Raw genomic sequence first — 13,727 nt, forward strand, 5'->3', positions numbered from 1 at the left:
CTCGCCATCAAGGACGGAGGAGGAGGAGAAGGGCCTCGTATCTCCCCAACAACCCGGTGGTCCCGAGTCCGGTGGTCTCAGTTCCGGTGGTCCCAGTGCCGGTGGTCCCGAGTCCAGTGGTCCCGAGTCAAGTGTCTGCTGTTCCTGAGCCTGAGCCAGTGTCTGCTGTTCCAGAGCCGGAGCCAGTGTCTGCTGTTCCAGAGCCAGAGCCAGTGCCTGTTCCAGAGCCGGAGCCTGTGTCTGCTGTACCTGAGCCGGAGCCAGAGCCAATGCCTGTTCCAGAGCCGGAGCCTGTGTCTGCTGTACCTGAGCCAGAGCCAGCGCCTGTTCCTGAACCAGTGTTTGTTTCTGTGTTTGTGTCTGTTCTTGTGGCTGTTACAGTTTTGGTGTCTGTTCCTGAGCCGGAGCCAGTGTGTGTTCCTGAGCCGGAGCCAGTGTGTGTTCCTGAGCCGGAGCCAGTGTCTGTTCCTGAGCCGGAGCCAGTGTCTGTTCCTGAGCCGGAGCCAGTGTCTGTTCCTGAGCCGGAGCCAGTGTCTGTTCCTGAGCCGGAGCCAGTGTCTGTTCCTGAGCCGGAGCCAGTGTCTGTTCCTGAGCCGGAGCCAGTGTCTGTTCCTGAGCCGGAGCCAGTGTCTGTTCCTGAGCCGGAGCCAGTGTCTGTTCCTGAGCCGGAGCCAGTGTCTGTTCCTGAGCCGGAGCCAGTGTCTGTTCCTGAGCCGGAGCCAGTGTCTGCTCCTGAGCCGGAGCCAGTGTCTGCTCCTGAGCCGGAGCCAGTGTCTGCTCCTGAGCCGGAGCCAGTGTCTGCTCCTGAGCCGGAGCCAGTGTCTGCTCCTGAGCCGGAGCCAGTGTCTGCTCCTGAGCCGGAGCCAGTGTCTGCTCCTGAGCCGGAGCCAGTGTCTGTTCCTGAGCCGGAGCCAGTGTCTGTTCCTGAGCCGGAGCCAGTGTCTGCTCCTGAGCCGGAGCCGCCCGAGGGGTCTTCACCGCCCTGGCCGCCCGAGGGGTCTTCACCGCCCTGGCCGCCCGAGGGGTCTTCACCGCCCTGGCCGCCCGAGGGGTCTTCACCGCCCTGGCCGCCCGAGGGGTCTTCACCGCCCTGGCCGCCCGAGGGGTCTTCACCGCCCTGGCCGCCCGAGGGGTCTTCACCGCCCTGGCCGCCCGAGGGGTCTTCACCGCCCTGGCCGCCCGAGGGGTCTTCACCGCCCTGGCCGCCCGAGGGGTCTTCACCGCCCTGGCCGCCCGAGGGGTCTTCACCGCCCTGGCCGCCCGAGGGGTCTTCACCGCCCTGGCCGCCCGAGGGGTCTTCACCGCCCTGGCCGCCCGAGGGGTCTTCACCGCCCTGGCCGCCCGAGGGGTCTTCACCGCCCTGGCCGCCCGAGGGGTCTTCACCGCCCTGGTCGCCCGAGGGGTCGTCTGCTTCGCCCTGGCCGCCCGATGGACTGTCAGCTTCGCCCTGGCCGCCCGATGGACTGTCAGCTTCGCCCTGGCCGCCCGATGGACTGTCAGCTTCGCCCTGGCCGCCCGATGAACTGTCTGCTTCGCCCTGGCCGCCCGATGGACTGTCTGCTTCGCCCTGGCCACCCGATGGACTGTCTGCTTCGACCTGGCCGCCCGATGGACTGTCTGCTTCGACCTGGCCGCCCGATGGACTGTCTGCTTCGCCCTGGCCGCCCGATGGACCGTCTGCTTCGCCCTGGCCGCCGGCTAAACCATCACCCCCTGTTTCTGTTCCCTTCCATGGACCTGGCCCCCCATCCCTCCCCCTGATCCTCCACCGTTCCACCTCCCTCCTGGTCTCTTGTTTTGTTTGTTTTTTGTGGGTCTTGGAGCGTCTGGTAGCCGCTCCGTAGAGGGGGGGTTATGTCACAGTGTCTGGTTTGTGTTCCCTGGGTTGCCACTAGAGGTCCTCGTTCTCACGGTGTCTTTCACGTTTGACTTCATTTCCCAGCATTCTGTCTGTCACTCATCAGTTCATTGCACTCAGCTGTTTCCCATCACCTTGTTAGTTTGAGTGTATATATACCCTGTCTGTTTTAGTGTTTGTCACGGAGTCGTTGTTATTCGTCACACCACTTTGGAGGTCTGTGTTCTTGCCTTTTATTGTTTTGATTCTTGTTTATGGATTGCCTTTTGGTTTTGACCCCTGCCTGGACTGGTTTTATGATTTTGGATTACCCGAATAAACTGCTATTGGATCTACCCCTGTTTCCTGTGTGTGGTATCGTGACAACGTCTTAGAAAGGTGATTAGTTTTATGATCAAAAACTCTGTAGTTTTTATTTATGGGGCATTGATGACTGAAAGATGAACAAATAAACCTTGGACCTCAAAAGCCTGATGATTATATTTGATACTCATGATCTCCGTGCAGATATGATTACGAGGTACAGAATATTATGTGGTATAGAATATTGTGTGGTATACAATATTGTGTGCAAAAAATTGATTTGTCTTTCTTTGGAAGCTCAGTATGCATGGAAAAGTAACATCTGCCGGTCCTCTACTTTCTAACCTCCCACAGCATCTCGATCTTCCTTTCTCACTTCTTTCGAGGCCCTGGACACGAAGAAGGGCCCCAGATTTCATTCCCACACTGTGCTGAGCTCGTGTTAGAGTATTGTATTACATGAGACCTGCACTCTGCCTGTAAACAGTATAAAAGCGTTGGAAGAACAGTTGTTATTCTTTCACAATCGCTCTCTCTCTCTCATCCTTTACTCAGACTCTTTCTGTCTCACCCCCTTTCACTCTTTCCCTGTTACGCAATGCAGTTTGGCTGTTGCTAGCTCCCTAGTAGAAGCAGAAGAGGGTCCAGGTCTTGCGTAAGTAGTAAGTCCCCCTTTTTCGACAATAAGAATCTCACCGAGAGATGTTTAGTTGACCAAAATCAAATCTCTCAAGGCAGCTCTGAGGAAGCCGAGGATTTTGTGATCAGGATGTTCTTTATAACACACACAGGCGGTAAATCTGCACTCAGTCTACTCCTAATGCTCCGATCCAACTTGGTTCATTTCTCCTCAAGCTTTCATAATATCAACAGCTCGCACTCACATCTGAGGGGAACCCAAAGACATGTGCAAAAGTAGACGTTCATAAATAAATAGCTGGTGGATAATCTCACTCAGCCAGACCACTGACTAAATTGCTATAAAAAAGTCTGGTCCACATCGCAGCTCATTCTGGTAAAGAACCGCCCATATAGACAAGAAAAGACTGAATGACATGTAAAACATGTTGTTTTTTTTAGCTTCCATTTAGAGGTGCATTTATGTTATGTTAGATATAGATTATACCACAATAATAGGTCGTTGTGTGGAGAGAAAAAAATACACTAATATTCAAGAGTCTGGGGTCAGTAAGGATGCATTCAATTGATCAATAGCAGCAGTAAAGACATTTATAAAGTTACAAAATATTTATCTTTCAAATAAATGTTGAACTTTTGAACTTTCTATTCATCAAAGAATCCTGAAAAAATTTATCACAATTTCAACACAAATATGACGCAGCACAACTGTTTTGAACATTGATAATAATCAGAATGTTTTTAATCAGTTGTTTAATCAGATGTTTCTTGAGCAACAAATCAACATATTAGAATGATTTCTGAAGGATCATGCGACATTAAACTAGAAAACAATTATTTTAAATGTTAAAAAAAAAATTCCCTGTATTTTTGTTCTAATAAATGGAGCCTTGGTGAGCATTAGAGACTTCAAATATTAAACTTAAAATAATAGGTTAGAAAACATTTTCTGCAAGACCAAAAGATAAGAACCAATGGCCCGTTTTCACGGACAGGGCTTAGATTAAGCCAGGATTAGGCCTTAGTTCAGTTAGGGCATTTAAATTGAAAAAATAAAAAAACATTACTGGTTGCATCTTGAGACAAAACAATGGCTGTGCAAGTTGCTTTCAGTTAAAACAGCTCAAACATGCATTTTAGTCTGGGTCTAACTAAAACATTGTCTGTGAAACCGGCCAATTATTTCATTGACAACTCCGAAAGCAAAGCGGAATATGCACATCTTCTGTGAATATCTAGTTCACTTGCTACTGAGACAAAACTCATTGTATCAACCTGTTACCCTGCAAGCAACTGTTTCCAGGCAGTGTGTGATTGAAAACATTCTACTCTTGGAAGTTGCCTAAACTCCACGATTAGACAGATTAGAGCTTGCCAGTACAATACAATGCTTTCCAGTTTTGTGTGCAATATACATTTGTGGGAATGGAATCAAAGCTGGTGGATGACATGCTCTGATAACACTTTATTTTGACGGTCTACTTTTGACATTCAACTAACTCTCATTAGACTATTAATAGACTGTTAGGGTTCCAGTTAGTAGAGTAAGTTGCCATGTTGCAAAGTTACTTACAGTCAGTAGAGTGTCTGCTGGGGAGCATCGAAATAAAGAGTTAGCTGATATTAAGTCTACTAATACTCTAATGAGTGTTAATTGACATGTAGTTGCAAAGTTACTTATAGTTTGTCGAACGTCTAAAGTGGACCATCGAAGTGTTACCCATGTTCTGATTGAGATCTAACTCCTTTTGTATCCATCAATATCACTCAAATCGGCTGTATTGAAACAGCCACACAGTATTAATAGACTGTTAGGTTAGGGTTCAGGTTAATACACTGCAAAAAATACTTTTCTCACTTAGTATTTTGTCTTGTTTCCAGTCCAAATATCAAACATTTCTTAAATCAAGATGCATTTACTAAAGTAGTAAAATGACGTAAGATATTAAGTCTTGTTTTGTGGAGAAATAAATACAACTTAAGTGAGTTTTTGCTTAAAACAAGCAAAATGATCTGCCAATGGGGTGAGAAAAATAACCTTGTTTCTATTTTAATTAACATAATTTTTCTCACCCCATTGGTAGATAATTTATTTTTTTTAAGCAAAAACTCACTTAATTTTGATGAATTCCCCCAGAAAACAAGACATCATATCTTATGTCATTTTACTCATCTAGAAAATGGATCTTGATTTAAGAATTGTTAGATATTTGGACTGGAAACAAGACAAAAATACTAAGTAAGAAAAGCATTTTTTGCAGTGAAATTGACGTGCAGTTGCAAGGTTACTTATAGTCAGTAGAATATCTGTTGAGGAGCATCACAATAAAGAGTTACCAGATATTAAACAGACAGTCTACTAATACTCTAATGAACGTTAGTTGACATGTAGTTGCAAAGTTACTCATACTTAGTCAACCGTCTACAGTGGACCATCGAAATAAAGTGTTACCCATGCTCTGATTGGCTGGCTGTACGATGTCATGCACGTTTTCTCCCTGCAGTTTTCTCCTTTTGTATCCATCAATATCCCTCAAAAAACAGCCACGCAGGCCCAGAAGAGCTGACGTGAGTCTGTGACAGGCAGTGCAATGGAGGTTCAAGCGCCGCCCTTGGCCCACTCGCTCTGGTGTGTTGGGTTGTTTTTGGGATGGCCTGTCTGCACGGCTGTGTTTATTTACAGAGGGAGAGGCACTAGGAGATCTCTCAGAGTCACTAAACATAATCCGTCATGCACACGCACCGGCCTCTTCTGGAACATACACAAATGCTGACACACTTCTTACACCCATGCACTCCAAACACACTCGAGAACAATTTCAACTTTCTAAACAAGCAGTACTGCATACACACAGAGGATCCTGTATTTGCACAAAGAAAATAATTGAATGTCACTCCGATTGATCAAAAAGGTGATGAGCAGACTTTTCTAAAGTAAGTGTGTTAGGTTTCAAATGATAAGATCTTCAGATCATTTAGCTACTATTTAATTTCTCATCGATCTATGATTCATTTAGTATCAACTTGTGAGCGTGTTTATACAGCATGGCAGATATTCTCTGGACTGTTTTGTTATTTGGGTAAAATTAGCTCAGCTCCGTTTGCCATGTGTAACAAATTAGTTTGTACACCCTGTAATTTTCTCAGAGATAAAAGAGGAACTTCTGTCTACAACAGTGTTAAAAGGCACTAATTATTTTGCTCTTAAACTAACAGAACGGCTGACCTCAGACGAGCAGAAATAGCAACAGAAGCAATACTGTTTCAATGCAGGTTTAAATTTAGGGTGTTTGCAAACCTTTTCATGACTGAATGTTTGCTTAGAGACAAAACCTCACTGTCACAGAGGTTTGGGTAACACGTCATAATAACTTCATCAATGTAGCTACATTAGTGCATTATATAACTCTCAACAAATCACTACTTAATGTACATTCTGATGAAGTAATGAAAACTTGATTCATTCATTTTCACAAACATTCCTTCATTTGGTTGTACAATAATGACTGATATGTTGAGCAAAGTGCTTGTTAATGATATATTAGTGAAAAATGAGTTGAGTGTGATCTGGATCATTTGGCATTCTCAGTGATTTTACCCACAGGGTTGAAAGTGAGCCGTCTGGCACTGACTGCAGCCATTCTTCATTTTGAGGAACATTTAGATGTATGTTAGTATGTGTAATGTACGGGAGACAACGTATATTTACTCTATGAACTACACTGTTACAGGTATCTTGCTATAGTTCAGTACATTCACTCCTGTAAGACTGAATTTTTGTCTGGAAAGTGATTAAATAAACACAAATCAAATATTGAACAAACTCCTGTAATGATTAATGGTCTATAATAAATCATATGAAGCTGTCTATATGAAAACTGGAAAGTTTTTATCTACGGTTTCTGTACTGAACAATCATTAAAAGAGTGTAGGAGCTCAAAATATTTCATTTCTACGATGCCAAATCATGATACAAACTAAATCAATGATCAAGTCAATCTAAAACTGCAAAGCTCAATTTAGCTAATTCCTTTTATGAAAATGTAGATTTAAGCTATATTGCAAATCATAGGGAGCATGAATTATATTGCCTGATAACAAAAATATTTTTCTAATATGCTAATATGCAAAACATGCCAAAGTTCCCATTAAGTTCCTTAAATTATATTTTTTAACATTTAAAACGTCCAGCATTTTAAATGTTTTAAACACTTTTTTTGTTGGTTGTGCGAGTGTTTAGGGAATATTCTATTTGATCATATTGCAAACATTATGGAAATGTTGCTGAATGTTCAGAGAACATTCAAAAGTAACTGTATGACATAAAAAAAACCCACATTGGTAACACTTTATTTCGAGTCCACTCCACTCCATTCCACTTACCATAAGTAACTTTGCAACTCCATGTCAACTAACTCTCATTAGAGTATTAGTAGACTGTCTGCTTAATATCTGCTTAAAACACTTTATTTTGATGCTCATCAACTGACATTCTACCGATTATAAGTAACTTTACAACTACATGTCAACTTATTCTACTTACTCAAACCCCAAAGGCCCATTCACACCAATGCAATGGTAATGATAAATATTAGATAATGTATATGAATGATGTATGTTTTCGTGCTAATGTTTTGAGAATGTTATTAAATAGCAGATAACTTTGAAAGAATGTTCTGGTAACGTTACTGGAAGAACGTTTGTTCATAAATCTGAGAGAATATTGCATGAACTTTCTGAGAATATTCCCTGTTAGCTGGGTTAATGCTAAGATATTGCTTTTGTTTGGCTAGTTATTAATTGCATGAAAGTTGGTTTAACAGTGTAATCATGAGTGTTATTGTAGTTGCTCGGAGGAGATAACGCTAAGAAGTTTAACAGCCACGTCCAGCTGTTTTTGCTCAATGACTCACTGTCATTTTTTTAACAGGTTAGGTGTGTTATTGGCAAAAAAATATGGTGCTGATATCCAGCGCAAACAGAGAGCATACTTCAGCAAGCACTCAAAGCACATATATACTAAGTCATATACTCTTGAACAGCATAAACCACACAAAGTCATAAAACGGCTGCAACATAAACCATTTCCTAGAGCCTGGTCCCGGTGCACAGAGACGGCCTTGTGTTCCTGTGTACAGTCACAAGGGAGCTCTGTACTGGGCTCCAAGAGACCTGCGTTTAAAAACAGACCGGTGGGGCCACGGTATGTTAGCATTTATGCATGCATGGACATTTAATACAACAGTGAAAACATGCGGACCTGTTGAGCAGTATGGGACATTAGATTTAATGGAGGTTCCTGCAGGACGGACGATATTTGAACGAGTTGGTTTGTTTCTTAAATAACGGGGCAGAAAAATCCATGTATCATGAGACTGCAGTAAATAACGGGTGTTGTGTGTGTGTGTGTGTGTGTGTGTGTGTGTGTGTGTGTGTGTGTGTGTGTGTGTGTGTGTGTGTGTGTGTGTGTGTGTGTGTGTGTGTGTTTGTGTGTGTTTACTGTTGGAAACTTCACTTTGTGAATGATGTATGAGCAACGTTATTGCTAATAATAAAGCTGTAAACTGAAAATTGATGCAATTTGGTGAGTAAAAATACTGTTAAAAATAATGATTCCAATTAGAACCAAAACGGGTTATAAAGCATGGTTTCATTGGAAAACTTTTTTACACCCAAAAGAACTATATCAATGCAAGAACATATATTAATGTTCAAAGGTTTAACCTCAAACCGATTTAGAAATAATGTTAATAATAATAATAATAACAATACTTTTATTCAGCAAGAATGCATTAAATTGATCAAGTTACAGCTAAAGACTAATACATTGTTACAAAAAATAAATTTTCAAATAAACACTGTTCTTTTGAACTTTCTATTTATAAAATAATGCTAAAATGATATAAAGCAGCACAGCAGTTTTCAAGATTGATAATAATCAGAAATGTTTCTATCAAATGAATCAATTACTATATATTCACATAGAAAACAAATATTTTAAATTCCAATAATATTTAATAATATATCAATTTTGTTTTGTATATTTGATTAAATCAATGCAGCCATAGTGAGCAGAAGTGTTTTATTTAAAAAATATTAAAATTTTTAACCGTTAAAAAATAATTAACCCTACAGTATGTATCAAATTCCATAGAATAACCATTTTTGCTGCCCCAAGCCAAATAACCTTTCAGAGAACAGTTCTTAAAAGAAACATTTTTGTCTTAGTGTAATGAACATTTTAATAATCTAAAGAACATTTTTCGCCTCAGAAGAACCCCACGTAGAATGGAAATGTTCTGTGGATGTTAAAGGTTCTTGATCGGTTCAAATATATAGCTTTTATATTTAAAAGTGAAACATTTTATTTTGGTGCTTTAAAGAACCCTCATACCATGTTGTTCTGAAAAACCATAATGCACCACAATGACTTTTTAAAGAGGCAATATCATGCCCTTTTACAAAGCCTTGATTTTGTTTTTGTGCTCTATAAGAACCGTTTTTCATGCTTGAATGTTCAAAAAACAAAATTTCCCCCATATTCTCCATTGTTGCAGCTCCGCTCTTCCAAGTCTGTCAGTAACGCTCTGTTTAGTTCCTGTCTCTATGAAGCCCCTCCTTCTGAAAAGCACACTGTGCTCTGATTGGTCGGCTGGATCAGTGTGTTGTGATTGGTCAAGCGCTTCGAGTTTGTTTGGGAAATGTCCCGCCCCTTTCCATAACCGGCAGTTTCAACACACTACTAACTACTAACTAACACTGATATTCAGAATAACTGCCTTTGGAGTGACTTTGTGCTTTGGAACTTTGCAGACATTTTTCATGCTCAAACAACAACATTAGAAAGTGAGTTGAAATAGTTTAAAAAAAAGCATAATAGGCCACCTTTAAACTCCGCAGAACCATCCAGGCAACTCTCGATCAGAGGAGAGTTCTTTGCTGAACTCACAAGCTTTATTTGTAAGAGCACATGAGATTGTCTGGAGGTGGGGAGAGGGGCGAACCTCTCAGTGACTCCAGCTCCACACCCCAGCAACAGTGGGTCTCAGGCTGGAATTTTCCATGGAGCATGTGGCATACGCACACTGCTCTCGAGTTTAAATAGTGCTGTGTGGGCTCTGCCAGCGCTCTGTCTCCGCATGAGCCCCACTCTATATCTCTCTCTTTCTCTCTCCCATATTTGTGTGGCTTCCAGTGCCGTTGTGCCCTGCGAGCGCTTCCTGGCCCCCAACCAAATAAGGCAGATAGCCTGTACGTGTTTATTAGCCAGCACATTATTCTGACACAGAACACTTCATTCCAAGTCCAGGAAAAAGTTAACTATGTCCTACATATTCTTCGTTCTTTTCTATTTGCTCTTTGTTTCTTTGCCACACATTGGCTCTGCTCCAGGATCTGCACTATCTTCATAGGCAGCTGCCTTCTAAGGATTCTGATCTGAAATGGAATCTCACCACTGACCATTTTGGAACGCTCTACATAATCAGTGACTACAAATAGCACTCCTCACAGGAAGTGCACTGGATGCTTGACTCACAATTGGTTTCTGTAAGTTTGATGTTAGCGAGTTGCTAAGCTAACACCAGTAAACTTTAAATAAAATACATAACACACAAATATTTGGTACATTTTGTTCATTTTTAAGTAGACAAAACTATTTTTTCGTCCATACTTTTTAACTATATTTATAGAGTACAACGGGGCTAAATTCACACTGTGGTAAAAGACGCAATTGATTTTATTTTCCTCTAAAACCGCTATATAGCACAAAACTTACCGCAGCACTTTTCTAAACATCGTTGTTTCACGATTCACATGAAAATTTGGCTGATTCTTGATGCAATCATTCTGCGCTAATTTGATTCAATATTTAAAATGGTTAACACTTTATTTTTATGGTCCCTTTTAAACATTCTGTTGACAATAAGTATAATATTTAATATGACAATAACTTTGCAACTACTTGTCAACTAACTGTCATTAGAGTATTAGTAGACTGTCTGCTTAATATCTGATAACACTTTATTTTGATGCTCCTCAACACACATTCTACTGACTATAAGTAACTTTGCAAATACATGTCAACTTATTCTAACCCTACCAGTCTACTAATACTCTACTGAGAGCTATAGTCAACATAATGTGTTAAAAGGACCATCAAAATAAAGTGAATTTATGTAGCAAATGAGAATTGATACAATTGCTGAACATATTTTTTGAGACAAAGGTCTTGTTAATGATTTTCAGTTTTGTTCAAGTAATTAAATCAACATATTTTCAATAACTGAAGACTATGTAAAAGTTTGGTATTTGGGGTGAAAGGTGCCCTTGCTGTTGGGACGAAAGGCCCAATAATTAACATGATAATAAATAGCTGTCTGACTTTTCCATTTGTTATCATGATATGGTTAGAATTCAGAAGTTAAATATAATTTATTAGGTTGGGTGTCCAGCTTAGAGATAAACACCATCTTTGTAATGAAACTATCATATTAAAAATAATATTAATCATATCATATAATAAAATATATGTATTGTTACTACTGCATAGCTTTCAGAATCTCTCCTTTTTTAAACTATATTATTTTATGCATTGTTAAATGCATTTAGAATTTAGATTGAGAACTGGAAAGTACATTTCCCTTAAGGTTAGCCCCGTTATATCCTAATCAACATTTCTGTTTCGCTTCGCTTGAGCTCGTTGCAATGCATTCTGGGATTGCAATACCCAGTAGGGACACATATGAGACTGCTTTAAACCTGTCGCAGACAACTCACATCACAAACCAGACGAGCCATTCTGTACTCGCATGCTCAAGTTCAAGGCAGACGTCCAAAACAGTGAATCTAATCACCATACAGGCAAAAGTTCACTTCAAGAATGAACAAAGCGGATTTGATCCATTTGGTGTATAAAAAAAAAGTCACTGAATTTGATTACAAAAAAGTGATGCATATTATACTTTATCCAACGGAGCGTGCATATGATGCCTTCAAATGCTAACTACGTAGGCAGCTCAGGTTTTGGAGCAGAGCCATTGTGATCTAACCCACAATCTCAAAGTGCATATTGCCAAAGTTCAATTCTAAAATAATCAGTGTTTCTCTGATTGTTGACATGGGATTATTTATATCCTGTAAACTGACTGGGGCTGGCACTGGGCCATCTCTATTCATATTTGGAGTATTTATACAGCCAGCAGAGCCAAGAATAACATTTAATCCAAAATATACCCCGGGGCATAAAATATCTCCTCATTTATTTTGCTTTTTATGCTGTATACTCACATTTGATCCGGGAACTCAAAACAATTACATAATTAATGGTACAATAAGGACATTTAAAAGCATTGGTTTGCTTAAATAGGACTGACTTTCAAGACACAGTGGGGAAGTATTTCAGTTCACTGAGAAGCATTATTCAAACGTGTGTGTGATGGGGGGGGGGGGGGGGGGGATAACATGGGTTGCTAAAAGAGAACATGAAATATCCTTTCAAATGATTGCTCAGCCCAGCTAATTTGCGTAAATAATGTGAAGATGGTGCAGGAGGGTTGACGGTCCTCACTGCAGACAGCTGCACAAATATTGATCAGGGGAGACCACACTATAGCCTGTGATGTGGTGACTGTGGCTCAGTGGTTAAATCTGCGCTGCAACTGAAAGCCTGTGGATTTAAACCCCTCCAAGGGGTGACGCATTGCCACTGTGTGCTTGAAAAAGGAGCCTGGTTATTCCAGTGGGACTGAACCTCTAATATGTGACCTAAATGACAAACTAGTCAATTAGAATGTAGTCAAGAGTCTGGCAATAGTTAGCAAAGTAAAATAATCCCACTTTACATGAGGTTCACGTTAGACAACAATAACGGAGTACTCCAGCCTATAACCATCAAGCAGCATTTTTTTTCTTTTCAATTATGTAGGACATTTTAAAATACAAATCTCATAAAGAAGAAAATAAACCATAAACCAGGTGCTGGGACAGCCGAAACCACCAGCCACAATGTTATAAGATTGTGGTAACTGAGTTAATGCCAATTTTAAATTTTGTAACCTCTCACACATATTACATTTATGCATTTTATCCAAAGTGAAATTATACTAAAACTCAATAAAATACCACAAAGACACTAAATTATCCTGTGCATTGTTGGTACTTTGATAGTTAAAAAGGTGCTTTGGGATGATCTGCGTATTGCAAACATTGATGGAATAAAACTGTTTTCATGTATTCCTATTTGTATTCTTTTATTTGGACTGAGGGAGGGTGGGGGTGGCAGGGAGCCCATCAAGTGTGTTTTACTGGGCCCATAAGATCCTATTTACACTACTGGACTTACACTCCCAATGCACAGTGATGACGAGGTTAGAACCTACAAGCTTTCAGTTACACGTACCCCAACCCCGAAACAGGTTTGAAACACTCACTCTCGGCAGGGTAGAAGGGCTGCATATCTATCTTGTGCACTTCTTTTGCGTAATACTCCTCCTCGCTGCGCTGTCTCTCGCAGGTGGCCGCGCGCTCGTTGGCTTTCTCCTGAAGCAGGTCCCGTGTGCTGTTATAGATGGCGATGATGTCCCGGGACACCTCCTCGGGCTCGGGGTAGATCTCAGGAGGACTGCTCAGCTTGAGCTTACTGAGGATCTGACCGCGGATGGCCTCGATCCTCTTCTTTTTGAACTGGTCCATGTCCAGAGTGCTGCATGTGGATAAACTGACGGCCACTGTGGCTAAATCCAAGGTCAGAAGGAGACTCAAGACGTACAAGTTCATTTTGTGCCTTTGTTTTTGTACCAGAAGCGAGTCTGAAAATTGTAATTAATGAATTCAGTCACGCAGAAGCCCAATCATTTCAACTAAATATATATTGCCAACTTCAAACTTTGCGCACTATTATCAATGGCAAACGTCTCTCTCTCTATTG

The 13,727-nt window shown here is 41.2% G+C and overlaps 1 protein-coding gene across 1 annotated transcript in view; it reads right to left on the reverse strand.

The window, feature by feature from the left end:
* tgfb2 (transforming growth factor, beta 2) overlaps positions 1-13,727 on the reverse strand; it is a 54,300-nt gene that overhangs the window by 39,796 nt on the left and 777 nt on the right. Inside the window, exon 2 of the mRNA XM_077206247.1 lies at positions 13,231-13,608. Coding sequence (XP_077062362.1) covers positions 13,231-13,576 — 346 coding nt within the window. The 5' untranslated portion in view covers positions 13,577-13,608. The remainder of the gene's footprint in view (positions 1-13,230; positions 13,609-13,727) is intronic.

Source organism: Siphateles boraxobius, unplaced genomic scaffold (genome assembly GCF_051911475.1).
Source record: "Siphateles boraxobius isolate OS27281-9 unplaced genomic scaffold, OSU_SipBor_1 12, whole genome shotgun sequence".
In the NCBI taxonomy this organism is placed as follows: Eukaryota; Metazoa; Chordata; class Actinopteri; order Cypriniformes; family Leuciscidae; genus Siphateles; species Siphateles boraxobius.